This window comes from Trichoplusia ni, chromosome 10 (assembly GCF_003590095.1).
Source record: "Trichoplusia ni isolate ovarian cell line Hi5 chromosome 10, tn1, whole genome shotgun sequence".
Classification (NCBI taxonomy): Eukaryota; Metazoa; Arthropoda; class Insecta; order Lepidoptera; family Noctuidae; genus Trichoplusia; species Trichoplusia ni.
Window position 1 is genome coordinate 5,305,916 of NC_039487.1, and position 20,496 is coordinate 5,326,411.

Below are 20,496 nucleotides of genomic sequence, written 5' to 3' on the forward strand. Positions count from 1 at the left end.
ACATTTAAATGCTCTCAAACTCTCAATAGATCTTTAAATATCTAACGGTTATGAAAAACGATGTTGTTTTGAACCACATAAATATTATTGAATTAACACGTTACGAAAACACCGTTTTTGTACATCATTGATTAATAACGTTTTATTTAACCGTTCAGTAACAGAAGACTAAAGGTTTTCCATGGTTTCTTAAACACAAAGAAGTTGATTAAGTACCATTTTGTTACAAACTACAAACTCGTTTATTGTTTTACAAAATAAATGAATTCTATGAAATAAACACTAAACGCTATGGGAAGTTTGCCATAATACATCAATCAAAACGTAGTCGTTTCTGAGATTAGCAATGAATATAACGCTATCGTGTCTTACTATGTTTATACGGTCCTGTTCCAGTCTCATCCAGACTCGAGCTGAGACCATCGAGATCGAATCGTGACACCATCGAGACAGAACGATGCCCGTCTTCTCAATTTCTTTTTCAATTCTACAACATAACTAATTATTGATAACTGTATACAACTCACGTGTATTTATCGAGACCTCATCGGAGGCACTAGCCCAATCCAATCATTATGAATCCGCCTCGCAAACGTCGAATTTAAATCACAAAAACTACACCATATGTCTATAATCTATATTTATTTTCTTACAAAAAAATAATTAACAAAACATCTCTCGTGTTTCAGGTGATAGACTTCGGCAGCTCATGTTATGAGCACCAGCGGGTGTACACTTACATACAGTCGCGGTTCTACCGCGCCCCTGAGGTCATGATGGGCGCTCGCTACGGCATGCCCATCGACATGTGGTCGTTAGGGTGTATATTGGCGGAGCTGCTTACAGGTAAACATAACTAACTTGTTAATCATTAATTAAATTAAAATTACTATCGCACTTCGCCAAGTGACGAAGAAAGGAAGTGCTAAAATGAAAGGGATGAGACAGGGTATGATAAAGAATAACTGCTCATTCTTCTTAGGTAGACAACATAACACTAGTATGAAATCTTGCTCAGTCCGTCCAATTCGGGAATGAAGCTTGTCTAATAGTCAGTTCTTGATGTTATTGCAGCCATATGGTATATAATCCTATATGCCATCCCATATGGCATGAACGAAGCCGGGTAAAAAAATCGCATATTCGGGTCTTGATGATAAGTTTAATAATGATAGCAATCCAACTCACAGTAAAATTAAGTTCACACAAAGATAGTATTGTTTCTCTTATTGAACATTCATGCATTTCCAAGTAAAACTATTCAAAAAGAATTTTAACCCACCCTAAAAATTCCTTCATGAGAAAAAGCCATAACGTCTGCTCAAAAATTCCCAAACTTAAAAAGCGCAATCTTACATTTTACCCATTCCCAACCCCATAACGAGTCCAATTCTGACAACCAACCGATTTGACTCCCCTTGCCAAAGACTTACCCCCTAAACCGTTTAACTCGACAGACGCGAAAAGAACCAGACTAAACCATTACGTATAGTCTGACGAGACAGTTTTAATAGACATGACTAAGAAACACCCTATAAATTTTGGATGAGTTTCAACGGATTCTTGAAATCCTACACTCATACATTGCATGAGAAGTTAACATGTAAATGCGATGGCATATCATTTAACGTTGATGTGTTATACACAGAAACCCGTATTATGTTATCTTATAGAACCATAGTTTCAAACGTGCGAGCAAGACGGCGCTACATCGCGCATATCGTTGTCTCGTTCACACATTGGCAGCAGTTTGTCTAAGATGGTTGATAATAGTCTGATTACATAGTAAACAATGGAATTGGCAGAGAACAATGACTTTCTATTGAGGTTATTGATATGGTATTTATCGATGTATCATGATAAGCTAGATAAGTGTTAGTGCAATCTTAGTTCTGTTTTCAATGTTTTATCGCGAATTTTGGTCTAAAATAAGATATTTAGGATCGATGGATAAATTATATGCACGAATTTGTTTGTTGATGACAGTTTTGTGGAAAGATACTGTTATAAGTAACTCAATCTGTGTGTGGGGCATTTACATTCTTGTGATATTGTATAGTTATATTTTAATTTCCTACTAATACCTATACTATGCATTTATGATAATAGCCATTTATACATATGTAGGCTAAATTGAGAACAATGCACCAATTATAGGTAAACTTCAAAATTATATTATAGTCACTTACATAAAATTTTACAAAAAAAAAGAAATGATTAATTCAAACCATTGCTATTATATTCCAGGGTTCCCATTACTCCCGGGCGAGGACGAAGCGGACCAAATGGCGTGCATTATCGAGTTGCTCGGGATGCCGCCACAGAAGCTCATCGAGCAGGGCAAGAGGGCCAAGAACTTCATCAGCAGCAAGGGCCTGCCCCGGTACTGCACGGCGACCACGCTGGCTGATGGGACCACCGTTCTTAGTGGAGGTTAGCAGAAAGAGAGAGTTACCCCTTGTATAGTATGCCTTTAAATACTTTTCACTTTCGCTTCCACCAGTTGTGTTCTATATCCTGGAAAACGGTAACTTTTATTAATAAATTCACTTGGTGAAGGGTTTCCTTCATCGTGGGGAAACCGGCTCACCTGAGAATTTTTAAAATGACGACAGATTTACGGGTGGTTGAGAAGACCTTGGTTGCTGGTAACAGAGAATCAAATAAATTGCTTTGTTTTCTTTTTATATTAAGTCTTAAATAGTCTTTAATAATAAATCTGAAAAAGTCGACGCAAGTGATAAGTTTTTATCAAACTCCATTGGTGTAAATGTATAAAAAGACCTACCAAGGTTTTTAGCTCTAAAAACTATCACAAGTTTCCACCAATTAAACATTTGCTTTATTACAAAAGTGCTGCCTAGTACAGGCAGCACTTTTATTTGTTTAAACAAACATCATAAATTATTGAGGACAGGAAATGATTCAAAGATTAAGGTTATCATGTCTGTGTCGTATCACGATCTAACTCGCATGCCACCATACCTACATGAACTCAAAAGAAAATCCAACACAACTCAGTGTTATCTAAACATAAACAGAAAACGTATCACACAAAACGATTACGACATAACTGAAAAATAAAAACATCGTCACCGATCTACAAAACATTATCAAAAAGAATTTACTCAAATACCAAACCCACGTAAAGTTTTCAGCTTTCCCCAAACGTCATCTCGTTGAAATGTGAAATATTTTGAATCACACGAGATTTTTCAGCTCTTAATACACTTTCCTACATTAAATGTCTTGAACTTTGTGAGTCACGATACTTTGTAATATATATATGTACCGTCTACTGCCTGTCTAACCTATTCATATGAGTCACTTGTTATATATTTTTATCGATAATGAGTCGTTTTGTGATTTAGTAAAAGATTCTACGCGTCTCGTTGGTTCAATTTAATTGCTAATTACAAACATCTTCGTAAATTATTTAATGTAACTTTACTGTCTCTCCGATAAATATAATAGAATTGTGTATATAATTATGATGAATCACTGGACATATAATTGCCTACAATAAATGCTTTTATGTACTGGTTATAGCAAGTATATTCAGATTAAATGAGAAAAATACGTTTTATATGAAAATGAAACCACAGCTTATTAAAAAAAAACATGGAATGCAATCTACAAATTGTATACATAGTTGAACCCATCATTAGGAACGGCGCTATGTGTGCGTGTGATAGTTTATTATAGAAGCTTTAATTTGTGTGACACTAACACACAAACGTCAACTGTTACTGTAATTATTACACAACGTCACTGTATATTTTTAAAGTTTAGTCACACAACCACATGAGTACAAGCACAGATGAGTTAAATTGATTACTGCTATAAAAAAAAAAAATTCAAAGTAAGGTAAATATTAGTTAATTAGTATTAGTATGTTTGGGCTTTAATTAAATGTCTAAAGGAAACATAATTTACCAAGACTGTGTCACTGTATCCAAAGTAATTTAAGGAAACTGTAGGGTGGTGTTGGTGTTCTGCCAAAAACAGTATGTTATCGTATCGTGTGTCTTCTTAGTATTCGATTTCTTAATGACAGGGCTGTATTCTTTACATGTGTTATTTATTTATTGAGTGTTTTGTATTATGTACATCATCATCTCATTTGCAAGTGTAGACAAACTACTGATGAATTTAAAAATAATGATACTTATATTTCATCTATTTCATGTCGAACTTCGCCGAAATTGGCGCGATCTAAGTCTTACAAATAAAAAAAAACAAACCAAAGTATTACGCAACTAGAAATGTATATGTATTTAGTACTAAGACCAAATAATTGAAAATTGTTCAATATATTTTTAAAATTCAATGTGTTAACGTTATGACTGTTTATTTTCCAGGAATGTCTAGAAGAGGCAAACCTAGAGGTCCTCCCGGTTCAAAAAGTTTTGTCACAGCCCTCAAGGGCTGTCAGGACAAATTCTTTATTGACTTCATAAGACGGTAAGAAACTAATTTGATACTTAAACCTTTCGGTTAAGCTGTATGGTTAGGTCAATCAAAAAATTAACTGTTTTCAAAACTTGACTTAAACAATTGGATAGTGAAGCTATAGTGAAACTAAAGAACGTTAGTATTTTAAAATAACACGCATCTCTTGAATTTGACTCAATTTTGAGATATGTTTGAATATTTATTTGTTACTTTCGACCTCATAGCGACAGCATAAGACATAATCATGATTCAAATGAAAATCGCAGTAGTATTCGGCCATAAATCTCCACACATCTCCACACTCGGCCATACACTTTGTTGAATCTTAAATCATTTCTCTCTCAACATTTACGAGTGCTAAGTTTCTGTGAACAGGAAAAATCCCGTAGATACACACTTTTTATGAATATTCCTTTGTGCATGGATTCCTTGGAATTCATATTTCGCTTGTATTTTAGTTTCTCAGTACCACTTTGATTCGTCCATAAAAAATCTTATTGTTGATATTTGGAAAAGTAGGAGGATGTTTAAATGTATGAGATATCAAGAGGAAAGCGTCAGTTCGTATGAGTTTTTCAAAGTAATATTTGTTTGTGAATTAGTACAAATAAGGATTTCCGGATTAAATTTTCGTGAAATTAAAAAACTGCAAACGAATTCTGGTAAGCAAATTTAAGACGAAGGGAAATTTCGCGAAATGTCTTTTGATCAGAAGCTTAATCTTTTAATACTCTCCACAAGAAATGCCATATATGTCTATCTTATTCTCTGTTCAACCTTAAATTATTTTCTTACATTAATTATTAATCATACTAGTATTTAATTTACTGATTCTTACTTTAGTATTTTTTAACCCAATCTACCAACCTGGTGGATGGTTGGTGGTGAATCTTTATGAAAAGATTCACCACCAACCAAATATTTATTTACTAAATCTTTTGTTGTTGATTTAGCGGTCCCCCTGACAGGAACAGCAAAAAATCGATAGATTTGGGAGAAAGGGCCTGTTCCTTGACCCTAACATGCCTTTTTGCCCTAAAATAAAATCTTACTTAGAAATGATTGCTCTAACAAGGGGGTATGTTATCGCCAGGTGCCTGGAGTGGGACCCCGAGAAGCGGCTGACGCCGGCGGCGGCGCTGCGGCACGCGTGGCTGCGGCGCCGGCTGCCGCGGCCGCCGCACGACGAGGAGCCCGCGCCCGCGCCGCTGCCGCACGCGCTGCCGCACTCGCTGCCCGCCAACCACGTTAGTATAGCGCACCACGCCAAGCGCCAAGCGCACCCTAAGTGCACTGACAAATAGGTTCGTCCAGCTTCTTATGTACCTTTCTTTTTTGTTTTTACCCTTTTTTGCCAGGGCAAATAGAAATGGAGCAATGTTACAAATACATACTGGATTCAATAGAACAAGGTTCCCATCGTCATCACCGAAAAATTGAGCCGTGGTATCGTAATTTGTAATCCAAAGAAAAAAAAACAAATGTTCACAATGTATGAAAATGTGAAACTTAAAATAAGCCTAAAAGCTTCTGCAAAAAAATATTTTTCAGTTTAAAATTTAAACGTTTAATAATATATAACAGTTAATATTTTGTCCGCATATGCTCCATTTGTATTTTTTCAGGCGTGTGCTCAATCAAACTTAGTGGTCGCTATGAATTATTTTATAATGATACCAGTATTTAAGAAATAAAACGTACATACAGATTTGCCACAGACTGCGGTGGTTTAGACTGGTCTCAGAAATATAAAAAATCGTCTGTTTAGAAGTAGCTTTTAGAAGTACATGTATGCCTAAGTTCAGCATTTAAAAACAAATAAAGGATTTTATTCCTGCGCCCTTTGCTGCATTTCACAGCTATCATTTCGTTTGATTTGAGTTACCCCTTTGTGGCAATATAACGTTTACACACCTAACTACCTCTGGTTACGTGCCTTAATAAATTCTAGGCAAGTATATATATATAGTTATATTATTCCCGGAACCTTGCCTATTTATAAAACGCCATATTGCCCCAAACATTTATTTTTATTTTATATTTAGTTTTAATTTTATGTTGCATTTTATTTTACCCAAGTAACGTTACCACTTATTAATTAAATTGTTGACAATGTCGTGGTGGCCGGACGGTATCCAGATCAGCCTCTCAAGTGGGGATTGCAACTGGTTTCGAAACCTGGCAAGTACCAATGTGACTTTATTTATGTCATATGTATTTTCTTAGTACGGACGGCAACAAAACCAGGGCCCCAATTCTTCTACTTACAATGGCTCATGAATGAATGGAAATTGGATTAAATGATCACTATTTATACTATTTTAAGCTTTTTTTATAACAAATAATTAGAACTTTAGTCAATACAAAAAATAATAATTGTAGTTTTGGAAAAACGCTTAGGACAATATAAATAGATCCAAATTAAATCCAATTGTCATTCATATTCATCTGACATTATAAATAGCAGAATAGAGGCCCTGGTGTACATTAAATAAATATGGCTTCTTTTTTGTATCAAAGCTTTGAGTAATTGGACACTTAAGCGTGTCTGGTTTGCTTAATTTAAGCAGCAATGTAGTGTTGAACTGTTATAATTATCAGCCTTCTAGATAGGTGAAAAAATATTCCAACATTTTTGTTAAGATGCCATATTTGATTGTCTCTATATTAATATTAAATTCCTTTGTTTGCCGTCTGTACATTTAAGACACCACAATTCTTTGATTATATTTTCACGCTGACACTATAATATAATATTATAGTCAATATACACAAGTGTACAAGTTACCAAATGTTGGACATTCATTTCGACACCAGGTCAAAATGACAATTCATATTATTCTGAATAATTGTCGATTTTTGTCATAATTTTTTTGCAAACTTTTCTTAGCGTTGTGCATAATGCTCGTACACCATGTTTAAAAAATAACACCTTTTTTCAATGTAGACAAAAATATCTTCAAGAAGGAATTATTTAAACACGTTTTACTTACATGACGTGTCATGATGAGTCCAAGTATTAGACGTGACACAAATTTAACTATGACTGTTATTTTGGCGCCAACGTATGCGTAAACTGAAGTCAGTGACGATGTCGTACAAATCACCTCCTGAGTACATACTTTCTATAAATTTATTCAGATCAATTAAATTACGTTTAGTCATTAGCGGGGTAGGAAAATAATTTATGTTGGAAAAGTCGCGTAGCGTTATTGTAAGTTAATCTTAGGTCAATAAATAAAAAAATACTGATGTTAAAAGTGGATTAGGCAGAAATTAAGCCTCTTCCCTTTGTTTTCTAGACACTTTCGTCATCGTATCTGTGTTGGTAAATTTACCTTCCGTTCAATTTAGGACTTCTCTTTTTCTCCCTAGCTTTACCCCATATTCGGTCTGCATTTTCATGCCAGATCTAGCTAAATATCACATTGTATCTAAATTTAATAATTTACTTATCAGTGGTAACATATTTTAAAGAGATACTTTATGATTTCTTCCCAAGCATTTGTCATTTCTAAGTTTAGAGTAACTTCGAGTGAATGAGCACTGCCCTCTTGGACGCTCCAGTAAACCTATACCATTGAGCCACTGAGTGTTCGATATTTATAGATGCCTTACGCGTAACTGGTGCGAAAAATAAAGGTTAGGTCGTATAGCTATATCTTCGCTGTTACTCATTTTCTAATCTAATGAACTTGACTTTGTTTTGCGTAGTTTTTATTTGACATAGAAGAAGAGTTCGTCTTTTTTATGTGTGTCTTTATACAATTTAGTATTTCCAACTTCAAAAAGGAGAAGGTCCTTATATCGTTCGTTTTGACATGCCATCTCAAAATCTCTAATTGGATGAACCGATTTTGTTTTTTTTTAAATTTCTCATGATATAGCTCTCATTCATCAAGTTTGGCTCACTATTATTTTATTTGAAGTCTGTTTTATGTTTCTGTTTTTTTTTAAATATTATTACCAACGAAGGTCTAGTAAAAGTCCACTAATTGTCGAGTTGTGACTGTAGTATTGACTTCTAGATAAATTCCTCACTAGAGTCCGTCCATAATACCTTGACCAAATAAAAAAAAAATGCAAAGATCATTTGTTTGCCACGTGATGTAACTGATGTGTTGTGAGGTAGAGTTTTTATTACTGTGTTACAGGGGACTAACTGTATTTGTTAGGTAAGTTAAAGCCACTTCATTTAATTTTCTCGTGGCTTTCAAAGCTTAGAAAGACGTCGCTTGAAAACTGTCGTAATATTGTTTTTTTCTTTAGTTCACTCAGTTGCACTTGTTTTCGCATGCATGCAAATATTTGTTACTTTTTGTTCGATAAAAACAATGTTCATAGCTTGATTATGTATTACGCTGTGGTTACATAAATTTCCTTATTGTTTATTTGCATGTTGATAATTCAGCAAAAGTATTTCGCTGCAGTTATATACGCATTACTGATTTGCTTCTATTTACTTTTAAATTTACAAAAGTTTGTAATATTTTGTTGTTAATTGTCGTTTACATTAGTCTATTAGTCTAATGACCCACTACTGAACCGTTTAACATAATAATGTGTTAATTTACATAGTAAAGTATGGATTAATAATTAAATGATTGGGGACGTCATAGTCACGCAACTTGCAACATGCACTGTAGATTATCTGTCGTTTTAACTGTCAAACGGTTTATGGCCTATGTTTGACAGATTCATTTTTTTTATTGTTTTTTTTTTGTACATGTTGATCTTTTTAACAGACTGTGCGAACAAGGAGGGTAATGTTAATTGATGTTTGTATGATGTTGGTGTAAGATTTTTTGTGTAAATGTGAAATATGATTGTGTTTTTAAGGGAACTGGATTTGCATGTATTTTTATGATAGGTATTTTTGTTTTTTTTTTTGACATTAAACTAAGAAAAGATTTCTGCATGTTGCCCTTATGTTGTCCATTTGTTTATGCCTTTTGGCGGTCTAATTTTCCAATATAAATTTGTTTTACATTTGTTTTTATTTCATATTCAGGACATTTTTGTGCGTAACCTATTCTCAAATAACGTTGTACTTTAAATACAGGGTCATAATTATGTTATTATAACTGGAATATATATATGTAAGCGAGGTATAATTAAGTAGAAAACGTGGTACGTTTCCAGCCTTATGATATAGTTAGTATTGTATTGTAAGCATGACATGTGTTGTATGGTGTGTGACGTGCGAGTTCCCCCGCAGACGGGCGGCGGGTGCGGCGGCAGCGGCGGCGCGGGCGGCAGCGGCGGCGCGCGCGCGGGGTCGCTGCGCACGCCGCTCGCGCGCACGCCCGTCACCTTCAATGCCTCGCAAGTCGCCAGTAAGTAGCAAACCATCGTAACTAATCATAATACATGTATCGCTTCCTATACATACAAAATTCAATAAAATTTTCTGTAGAGTTCAAAATTCGTTTTGATATAGGTATTCTTACCTTTTAGAAAAGTTTTTTTTTATGAGAAATACAAGTTAATTGTTTCTCTGTATGTGATTGGAGAAAAATGATAATTCTGCATTTTTTACCTCTGGAGAAAGTGGCAAAAAAATGGGGCACAGTTCAAACATTTGGGGTTTTTTTTTTCTTTTCCGACAGGATTGTAAAATAACTGACATTTTTAAGAGCTGGTTACATTTTCTCTGACTGACCCTGCACCGTTTTGTTCCAGAAGCGAAGTTGCAGGCCGCGCTTTCGGAGGAGAGCGGGGGCGGCGCGCGGTACTGGGGCGCCGCCAAGCTGCCGCACCTGCCCGCGCCCTCCTAGCGGCCGCCGTCCGCGCGCCGCCTGGCCAAGGTGAGTGTGTAGCGGGGCGGGGCCGGCCCGGCCGCTCCCGGCCCGCTGACGGCCCGCTGTCGCCAGGTGGCGTCGCTGGAGCGCGCGCGCGGGCCCCGCGCGGAGCTGGAGCGGCGCTCGCTGGACCTGGAGCGCGAGCTGCGCGCCGGCCGCAGCTCCGACGCCTCGCTGGACGAGCGCCGTTGATCTCATAGACTGTCGACCCGACCCTAGGCTAAGCGAACGAGTGTGACTAAATCATTTAACATTTTTCTACAGAATCGAGACGGACGTTTGCGTTCGCGTTCATTTGACCTAAGTTAATATTTTGTGTAATTAGTTAATTTTTCTCAAGTGATATAATGAAGCTGTATTCGTAACGAAATGGTGACCTTATAATCGGAATTCTTAAAGGATGTAAGGGTAGTTAGTTACAAGGCCTTCGAACCTAGGTTAAGGAGCTAAGCTACGCGATGTTTTTTGTCGATTAGCGTAGTAGATGTTGTGATTCATTGATATGGTTTACATTATGATTTGTATTGCGCTTGCGGACTCCTACCACTAGTGGCGTATAATACTGTACCTTGGGCCATACGTATGGAGAGTTACGTTTATTATATAGCGCATGCTAAGTACATTTTACAGCATTTTATTTTACTACTTGTATACAGATGGTTATCATATTGTTTTGTCGAAAGTTTGTCGAACATGAAGGCGTGTCGTCGCGAACACTGAGCACGAGTAGAGGCTACAGCCCGAGGCGCCCAGTCGGCCGCTAGACCTAGTCCAAACTGTGTATCGTTAGGTTATGTTAGCGTGTAAGAATTGATTCGTATCGTATGTGGAGCGATTCTTGCGGCGGCCGCGGCCTCGGGCGGGACTGCGCGCGCGCACTGCCTGCGCCTGCGCCCGCGCAGCTCGCTTTCATACATAAACTTCCGACCCTCTGTATAGTGCAATATGTTTGACATTTATGTTTAATTTCGTCTTCCTCATATTATATTTGTAACAATTTACAAAGGGCCTATAATGTTTATATTCGATTAACATGCATTTTTATTTTATTTTTTTCGTATTAGTTTGTAGAATTTCTTGGATACATACGATTATGTATAGACATGTGTAATGGCTTACAAATGAAGTGTATTATTTCGATTTTGTGGGAATGTAGTCGAAGCAAGCACTTATGCAACTTGCATTACTAGTGTTAGCAAATTTAATTTAATGTTTGATAAAGTGAATGTCCATGATTGGAGCGTTTGATACCTTGATTATTTCTCACCGTGTTGTTGTGATGTACAAAGATTTTGGAAATGTTTTAATGTTTGATACCCTATTTAATATGATATACGATAATTCATGTGCGTTTTATATGTAGAATATTTGACCAATGAACAAATGAGGGTTCTCTATAAGTCGTTTTACTACGGAGCCCTAATACGTAAGTTCCGTACGTGCTTGCTTACCCCGATTGTATTTTATTATTTGACCGTATCTCACTATACTCAATGTAGCATTTTTATTTCGATAATTGTGTTTAAGTTGACTGCCGTTTTCTTATAATTATGCTCAATGATAGTTTAATGTCTTAGTACTCTGGATTGTGTAATGTTGACATTAATACAATTGTGCGATGACCCTAGTTTATTACTTTGGACGTGACGATACATCTGTTGTTTGTATGGAGTCTGTGCTCCGACTACCGGGATGTCCGTACTGGCCGGTACCGCGTACAGTCGCGCGCGTCGCGAGGGGCGCTGCACCCGCCTGTACCGCCATCTGACCTCAACCTGTGTATCGTCACGTGACCCATAGCGTTTTAAGGTATTTAGTCAATTATTGTATAGCTTTTTTTTAACTTTGGAACCTCGAGGGCTGAGACGAGTCAATTCACTTCAGCCTTTATCCAAATCGTGATAGTTTATGTTCTTCACATTGTCAAGTTCCCTGCACAACGGCGGTGACTTCTGGCTAACTTGGCATTGATCAGTATTACTCATTATGTTTCACCTCTTGACTCGCAAAATAACTGCCAAGTACATATAGTTAAATTAAGTATCGTTTGCTATACATGACTATAGCGAAGCATCTAGTTACGACAATATTAGCTTTCGTTGGAACGCATTTCTCTTATAACTAGTTATTTTTTTTGTGAAATATTTTTGTTCTCATTTTATATGTAAAAGCTGGTGTTTCACCTCTTGAAACTCGTAACTACAATGTGAATATAAAATAAATGAGTTATACAAATAAAATACTTTTTTAATTTCTTACCAACCCTATCCCTCTTTTACAAAAATTTCCGTGGCTTTCCAAACCTGGACCTTGGTACAAAACACTGTTGCTAGATACTATGTGACTATACTAGATACATGTCTAAGAGAAAGACAAGAAAGTTTTAGATGTCTCACCAAGTAAAACATATTCTACTTTCCCCGGAGGATTAAGATAACCACAAGTTTCCCTCGCAAGGAAAATTTGAGGTGGATGGTTGCCTATATAACTATAACCCTATATTTGACTTTATTTAAAATGTATGGTCACTTAAAGGCAAACAATTGCACATCTTCAAAAAACCAGGGCTAACACGCCATGCAAATTCAATATGAAAAGAAGATGCATCTCTAAGTACCAGAATACAGATCATGCCTCTTTAAAGTAAACATAAGATCTTTCATCTAAATCCCGGAATTAACTAAGTAGGTAACTACATCATCGGCGAGCATTCACAACGGAGTCGTGATCAACATATAAACTGAATCCTTTGTCCGTCACTCAGGTAATTATTCTGCTAAGTAATTATTTATGTGTAAAGAATAATTAGGAAGTGGTAAACCAACACTAAAAGAACTGACAAATAAACTGCTCGACCTTCAGAACGAGCGCAGTACTGCGTGACGGATTGACGCTGTTAGAACAATTTATTTAACACCTAGATTATCTTATTGAGGGCTGGAGTTAGACTTTACTGAGGAGTTTTCTTTTCACTTGCGTTAGAAATGTACAGGCAGGATATTCTGCTGTATGAAGGTTTCATTACTCAGATACCACGCAGGTTTTATCACAAAGCCCAAGGAAAAACACGGTTACTTTCAATAATTGATGTATACACAAAGTAAAGAACATGTGCTGACATTCTATAAGAAACCTATATTTTACTGCTTATTTTATAAGAAACCTATGGCAAAAGGTCTGCGATTGAAGTAGTAGTTGATTATGAAATGGAGCAACGGTTTACCGACGCGTCCAAAACTAGTCGGGCAACGGTTGCATATTTAAAAATGAATGATGCTCACGAATGTTACGATAGAAGTCGCCCATAGCGTGCGACTTAATGGTCTTTGGCTGAAAATGTGTATGCTCTAACATTTTCCAATTGAAAACATTGCTCAAAGCAGGGATGTTGCGGATGCTGATTTTTTACTACCGCGGATACGGATGCGGAGTTTGGAATGAATGAATGGATGCGAATATTCGCAACATCCCTGGCTCAAAGTATTAGTCAACTCTTAACTGCAAATAAACTAGGGTAAGATCTTCAAATCAGGTCATTAATCCACAAGGTCACAATGTCGAAAGATGACCAGTATATTTATGAAAAGCATTCTGAACCTCTCAGATAATAAGTACATCACACAATCAAATGATTGACAGCAGCGTTACTTTATAAAAACCGGTTTTCTCGGTTACATGATAAGATATTATTTGATACTTGTACTAATACATTAATACGAAACACGATACGTTCTTGATAACAATCTGATTTGGTTTAAGATGTATTATTGAACATGAATTTTACCAGAAGGTGTTTCAACCTTTCAAGTAGCTCTTCCAATGTCCAATGGATTCCTTTACTTACCATATAAATCAATAAATTATTATGAGTGAAGAATAAATGCTGTAACAAACCTTTATACTGGTTTACGGGTAGTGACATTTTTTTTTCAGAAGCCTCTTACTATTCGATACACCTTTCCTAGTAAGGGGAAATTGACATATACTAAAAAAAAAAGTATTAAAATTGGTCGTTAAAAGCTGCTCAAGGACCAAGAAACTTATGTAGATGTTGCAATAGGTGCCAAAATAACAGTAAAAAATATAGCTAGGGACTCAAAATACAAGAGGTCAGTAACGGGATACAGATTAAAAATGAAGTTCATGCGATTTATTATAAGTATCACTACATGTTACTTTTTTGTTCAGTTAATTGATTTGTTCAGTTAGGTAAGTACTACAAAAACAGTTCTGTAAAAACAAAGTCGACTCAATAGAATAGCTCACACATCTCATCAACATGACAAAAGAGTTTATTTATAATCTATACGACACACGAAGACTTCAGAGCAAAATACTTCATTTAAAAATGAGAACAAGCAGGTAATTAAACGTGAAAATAAAAAAGAGTTACTCCATCTTAAATACTCTTTTTATAACCAGTTACTAAAATTACACACATTATTGATTTCCAAATCTTTCATTTTTTCTCTTTTTTTATTGAATTGCTGTTCGTTAGTCTTGCTAAAACTCGAGAACCGCTGAACCGATTTGGCTTATTCGATTCTTGAAATATTCGTGAAAGTCCAGGGAAGTTTTAAACGTTGCAGATGAGCGTTGTTCGGTACGCAGTTCGGGACAGACAGTATAATATAAAAAACAAAAGTATTTATAAGAACAAAGATAAAACGATACTGTCAAAGCTTATCAATTACCCGCGCTTTTATAAAATGTCGAATATGATCTGCAAAACAATAAATAGATAGTTGCCAATTGCATCTGAAGTCTCAAGTGACTATCTCAAATATGTAACTAATCTCGGTACATCTTTGATGTTGATAAGAATTTTACAGTGCGAGTAGCACTGATTTGATTGCAGATACTATGTTGCCAAGCAATGTGGGATAAAAACTACGATTTGTGAGTGTACGTCAGCTATCAGATCTGAAAAGATAGATCGAAGAGGAAAATACAAAAATTGTTACTTACAAGAAACTCTCTTATTCTCTAAATTAGGTAATTAGGGATAGATTTTCATATACCCTTGTACCCATACCCAATTCTGATAAGAATTCTGATAAGAATTGGGTATGGGTACATACAACTAGGGAGTGGACGAAAAATATTTTAAAAGTTCAATTCGTTTCCCGAGGATACCTACACTGACCTTAAGCAGAGAGTAGTCCAGCGAATTCTACATAATATATGAAACTGCTAGTATGTAAGAAAGAATTAAAGACATTTATCAAAACAAAATATATCGGCATGTTTTGTGTCTAAACTTAATATCCCGACAAGCTTGATTTCGTACGCATGGCATACTCTAAATATGTAATTGAAAATGTATTTAACAATAAGACAGAAATTGGGTTTCGAGAAAAGTACTTTTACAGAAAATCAAATGAGAATTTCACCCAAGTTTTACAAAACGCGTTTCGAAGCTTAGAATACAGACATTTATTTATTCTTATCTTTAATATCAACATAAACAATGGCCACTCTAATAATTGTGTCTACAACATCGATTTTAAATACATTAACAGAATACATTTAATTTTATGACTATTGCTCATTTAAAATGTAACAAACTATTCAAAATAAAACAGTTCATTATTAAGTTAACTGCGACTTTACTTTTACTTGAAAACATATGGGTACAAATATACACAGGTACGTGTTAACTCCCAACAATATGTCGTGGACTTAATTTTTTTTGCATAGTTTTTAAAAAAGTAACATAAATGTGGAGTCTGATACTATTTATTCCATAGAATGAATAAAACGATATAGATTTACAGAAGTTACACTAATTTTAAGGCACTCGTTACATATTTCATTTAGATTTTGTTCTCAACTAGTTTTAACCACACTCTACCCAAAAATTCGCGATGTCAGCTCTATCCCCCAAAAAATCCCCGACTCATTCACCAAACCCGTGCTAGCTAGACAGATTGGTGCGACATATTTCCTGCCTGTCTCCAATGCAAATCCCTATGAGTAACAGGTAACTGTAATCTGTATAACGATGCAACACCGTGCGACCTTCTCAAGCTGTGTTACACAGTGACAGTCGCAGTTCCCCGCCGGCCGCCATTACTGTCACTTCGCGCGCAAATTCGGCTGTCGATTGCCGCGCGTTGGCGGGAAATAACTTTTTAAAAGCGAAGGTTTTTATGTTAAGTGCCAGTGTTGGGATTGTGAATGTAGTTCTATGTGAGTGTTGATATAAAGGCGGTAAGTATTTTTTTTTGTAAAACAAAAATTAAAGTAAAGTCTGTAGGGCACAGTTAAAAAAAGATCATTTTTAAATAATCAAAAGAAAATTACGACCAAATTTAATACAGGTCTATGTTTGTATAAATCAAACAAATAAAGCCGTAATGCAGCCTTAATACAAAAACAGTTATTTATTATGTAAACAAAATGTGCATAAGAATAAGGTCATTGCTTGGGAGAAAAAAAGTTTTTGAAATGTTTCCTTCACAAGGTTAACAAAAAAGAAATGTCTTGATTATTTCAAACAAGTGATATTACAGTAAAAAAAGGTTTATTTTATCTATAATCTTAAACGTAATTTGTATTCGTAAATCTTTAAGTTATTTAGGTAAGACTCGTGTAAACTACTAAAAAGCATTTCTTATCATATTACGAGGCAAGAAGTCATTAAAACGTTATTATAATAATTATATGAAGCATGTATTAATAACTGAAATGGTATCTGAAGGTTTTCTTCATGATTTTACCTATCATTATATTAGTTTTTGCACGTTTTTTTGTTTAAGATTCTTATATATCCTTATTCAAATCACTGTATATATATTAACGTAACTCGTGATTAACAACTTAGGTAACAGCTGTTTAAATTAAAATCAGAAATACTTAGAACAACTTTATTTGTTTACAAATTACAACGTTACTTTAAGAAGCAAAAATAAATTTTCAATGTCGCTCCGGTCTCTTGCTAATTCCTTTGTAAACTGAGTCATTTTTATGGTGTTAGCGTATGTTATCATGTTTATAATACTCACTTCTTACACCTCTTCTACTTCCTACGCCTCTTTCATTCGTTAAGAAATTGTCGTAACAAAAAGTGTCAAAATTTTGTATCTAATAAATCTTTAAATATCCTTAAAATAATTCTGCAGTAACATAAAATCGTAGGTATCTTCCTAATTATATAAATACTTTAAAATTAGCATCTAAACACAACCTTGTTTTTGTAACTAATTGATTTAAATAAAAAAAAAACATGGTGCAGGAAACTAAACGCCATCTTGTTATGTTTTTTTTTAAATATTGCTGCTTGTTAATGCTATTCAGCCCATCGTGTTGCAAGCAACAGTACCTTAGTCTTTCATACACATTGGCATAATTGTTCTTAAACACACCATGACCGTGTTTCGATTTGTCTGAAGGCACACCTGTCATTATTTTCACATAAACAGCCTCGTTCAAGCATCGTCTATGTGTTTGTGTCTATTTCTATACATCAGCTATATAATTACGAGTTGTGTGATTACTGTATGGCTGTGTTAGACCTTTGTGAGTGACATTGACAGTTAAATCGTAATTATCTATCTTTCATTTATTTTGATAAGGTTTAAAGCTGAGAATAATTGGGCAATAGCATCAATCACAGCTACAGCTAAGTAGGGTTATTATTTTTAACTTAGCTTTTTATTTACAGTTAGTTTTTTGATCTGATCTCTTGAATTTTGAATTTATTTTCATTCATAATAGGAAATCTTTGACCACATTTCTAAGACTCCTCCTAGATCACTGCTAATAGGTTCACTTTTAAACATTTTAGAAAACATTTTAAAACGACTTTATAAGAAGCTAAAATGTAGTGGAGTAGATTTGACATTTTTTTGGTAATCAATCATCGATTTGACTTGCGTTATTTGTTGTTTAAATCATATTTGTTTATGATGGCTGATGTTATTTTATTTATATTGGTAGATATACAACTTTTGCATTATACACGTTACCAAAAAAAGTGTTTGATCGTAAGTTGAATGTAGGTATTTATCTTGGGTTATCTGATATAGGATATTTTATGGCCAGTATTTACATGAATATAATCCTAAAAGTAATCCTAAAAGTATAATCCTAAAATAAATTAATAATATATAATTTTTTATATATTATTAATTATACATGTTCATTGTCTATCAAGTTATAAATACCATGAGATGAGCTCATTCTGCCTCTGACCCATTGTCCCCTAGACAGGAAACCTATATAAAAAACATTACTGTTCTTTATTATTACTTTTAATGGATAACAACATATTAATTAACCTTTGTACAGGCAGTCATATTTAAAGTTTATGATCACTGTTGTACCCGTTTTAAGATATAAGCTACTATCGCACTAAGAAATTGAAAATGGCGAAGGAAAACGTCCGTCGTACGAAACAACCACTTAGAATTTTTCGAGAGTTTGTTGAGCCGCGTCGGAATCTTACGGGTGGTTAAGGGGTACACCATTTTGTACATCAACTATACAAAAAGAAGAAGACCATACTTAAATTATTACTGAATTCTCATGCATTGCTACGTAGCGGGGGCTCCGAAGCAAGATGCACAGTCGCCGAAACTTTATGTTTTGGCTCTAGACAGATGAATTAGTTGATGCCCCAGACGCAGTTTGATGCAATTGATACGACTGCAATACTGCAAACCAAACGTGCAGTTTAATTTCAGTCGACGTACAATCGACTGCACGTTTGTTAGTTCAAACTGCACTTGAAGTGCAATTTGCAGTTTAATTGCAGTTGAAATGCAGTCTAAAACGAAGACTCTAGAGCCTAAAATGTCCAGACTATTTATAGCCTACTTATATACTATAGGTGCAGGTAGTTTGTTATACTTCGATTATTTAGCGAAAACGTTAACATGGTTACTGAAACTATATTCATAGAATTTACACTTCGGTGCTAATTCATTAGCTGCTAGTTCATTAACCACTATTTTCAAGATATATTGCCTTTTTACAAGATCGTACATTTTCAGTAAATAACATATTGGTTAGCATATAAGTGTGAAATATTATAATATTTAGGTATTATTGATAAAGACACGATTTTCAATTTAAACTTCAAGTGAGTGTCTATGAACTCTTAATGATAAAATGAGGTTTTTCCAATAAAATGTATTCTGCAGTTGTAAGTTACAGACGTGAAAACTACGCCTTGTACGGTTGTCAGTCTGTTTCTAGAATTGTTAGGGTCGATAGAAACCGTTCAAATGTATATGGTAATGACATTTCGCTTCGATGAGTCACGTGACCTTGAGCTGTCATCTCCATACATTCAACTGTTTTCTATCAACGCTTACTTTTGTCGATTTGTCACAAGTTTAGGGGCTGGAACGGTCTTTACGAAGTTGCGGGGGGTTACCACACAGGAACCATTTATTGCAAGATTAATATTGCTAGTTTTTGGGAGGTAGCGGATACTAGCGTCAGACTCTTACTGGCTTAACTAGAACTACCGTGAAATGTCTCCCATATTTAGTCTGTATATCTGTATGTATAGCTAATAATCATACATTTCCTTTCACGTTTTGAAAGACGATGTGTGAATTAATGCGTCTAAGCCTTTCCCTGTGGTACACCCCCACGCAATGTGGCCATCCAGTTATTGAAGACCTATCATTATTTTGTCTCCACATTCAATCAACTTACACGGTATAACCGACAAAACATAGTGTTAAATATTATTTTTATTTTGCTGCAAACATACTTTAAAAACATTTTAACAACTTACAAACAATAATATTGTTATTAACAAAGTTTATTACACTTTGCGTGGGTAGTGTTGTTGTTATAATGGTTTTATAACAACAGACAATGTTTTGTGCTACTGTCGATAGACTTAAACCAAACTATTATAGGTAAAAGAAGATAAATCGATGGAAATTTCCCTTTCCAATCAGAAGTACGTATGAAAAGCACTAGAAAGAAGGATAAGGATCGAAGGATATTAGGAGGGATAAAAATCAGTTAGGGATGACTCCATGGATGATGATGAGTTTTTTAAACAATTTGCAATGCATGATGTTGTCCCAAGTGTAGGTTTTGATTTTATAACCAGTGGATAGGGGCAAGTGAAATGAAATGAAATCATTTATTCTGCAAATAGGATATTACATCACTTTTACATGTCTTTTATGAGAACGCTGGAGCCGACATTTCCTACCCTGAGAAGAAATGTCGAAACAAACTCAGTGCAAGATACAGTGGACACCTTTCCAAC

At 35.2% G+C, this 20,496-nt stretch overlaps 2 protein-coding genes across 2 annotated transcripts; both read left to right on the forward strand.

Moving 5' to 3' along the window:
- The first annotated feature begins 681 nt into the window (after positions 1–681).
- Positions 682–9,701, forward strand: LOC113497989 (dual specificity tyrosine-phosphorylation-regulated kinase 2-like). The gene is made up of 5 exons (XM_026877847.1): positions 682–846; positions 2,248–2,433; positions 4,362–4,464; positions 5,549–5,759; positions 9,674–9,701. The coding sequence occupies exons 1-4, from the start codon at positions 774–776 to the stop codon at positions 5,757–5,759; spliced, it is 573 nt and encodes a 190-aa protein (XP_026733648.1). The 5' UTR covers positions 682–773; the 3' UTR covers positions 9,674–9,701.
- On the forward strand, positions 8,382–12,496 carry LOC113497990 (AT-rich interactive domain-containing protein 1B-like). Its single transcript, XM_026877848.1, has 2 exons — positions 8,382–9,791; positions 10,138–12,496. The coding sequence occupies exons 1-2, from the start codon at positions 9,635–9,637 to the stop codon at positions 10,230–10,232; spliced, it is 252 nt and encodes an 83-aa protein (XP_026733649.1). The 5' UTR covers positions 8,382–9,634; the 3' UTR covers positions 10,233–12,496.
- The last annotated feature ends 8,000 nt before the right edge of the window (positions 12,497–20,496 follow it).

Bases quoted from the DNA above. Each gene is read 5' to 3' on its own strand.
- LOC113497989 (XM_026877847.1), top strand. From the start codon at position 774: ATGATGGGCGCTCGCTACGGCATGCCCATCGACATGTGGTCGTTAGGG. The intron at 2,434-4,361 runs GTTAGCAGAAAG...TTTATTTTCCAG, and splicing joins GACCACCGTTCTTAGTGGAG to GAATGTCTAGAAGAGGCAAA. The intron at 4,465-5,548 runs GTAAGAAACTAA...TGTTATCGCCAG, and splicing joins TTTATTGACTTCATAAGACG to GTGCCTGGAGTGGGACCCCG.
- LOC113497990 (XM_026877848.1), top strand. From the start codon at position 9,635: ATGTGTTGTATGGTGTGTGACGTGCGAGTTCCCCCGCAGACGGGCGGC. The intron at 9,792-10,137 runs GTAAGTAGCAAA...GTTTTGTTCCAG, and splicing joins CAATGCCTCGCAAGTCGCCA to AAGCGAAGTTGCAGGCCGCG.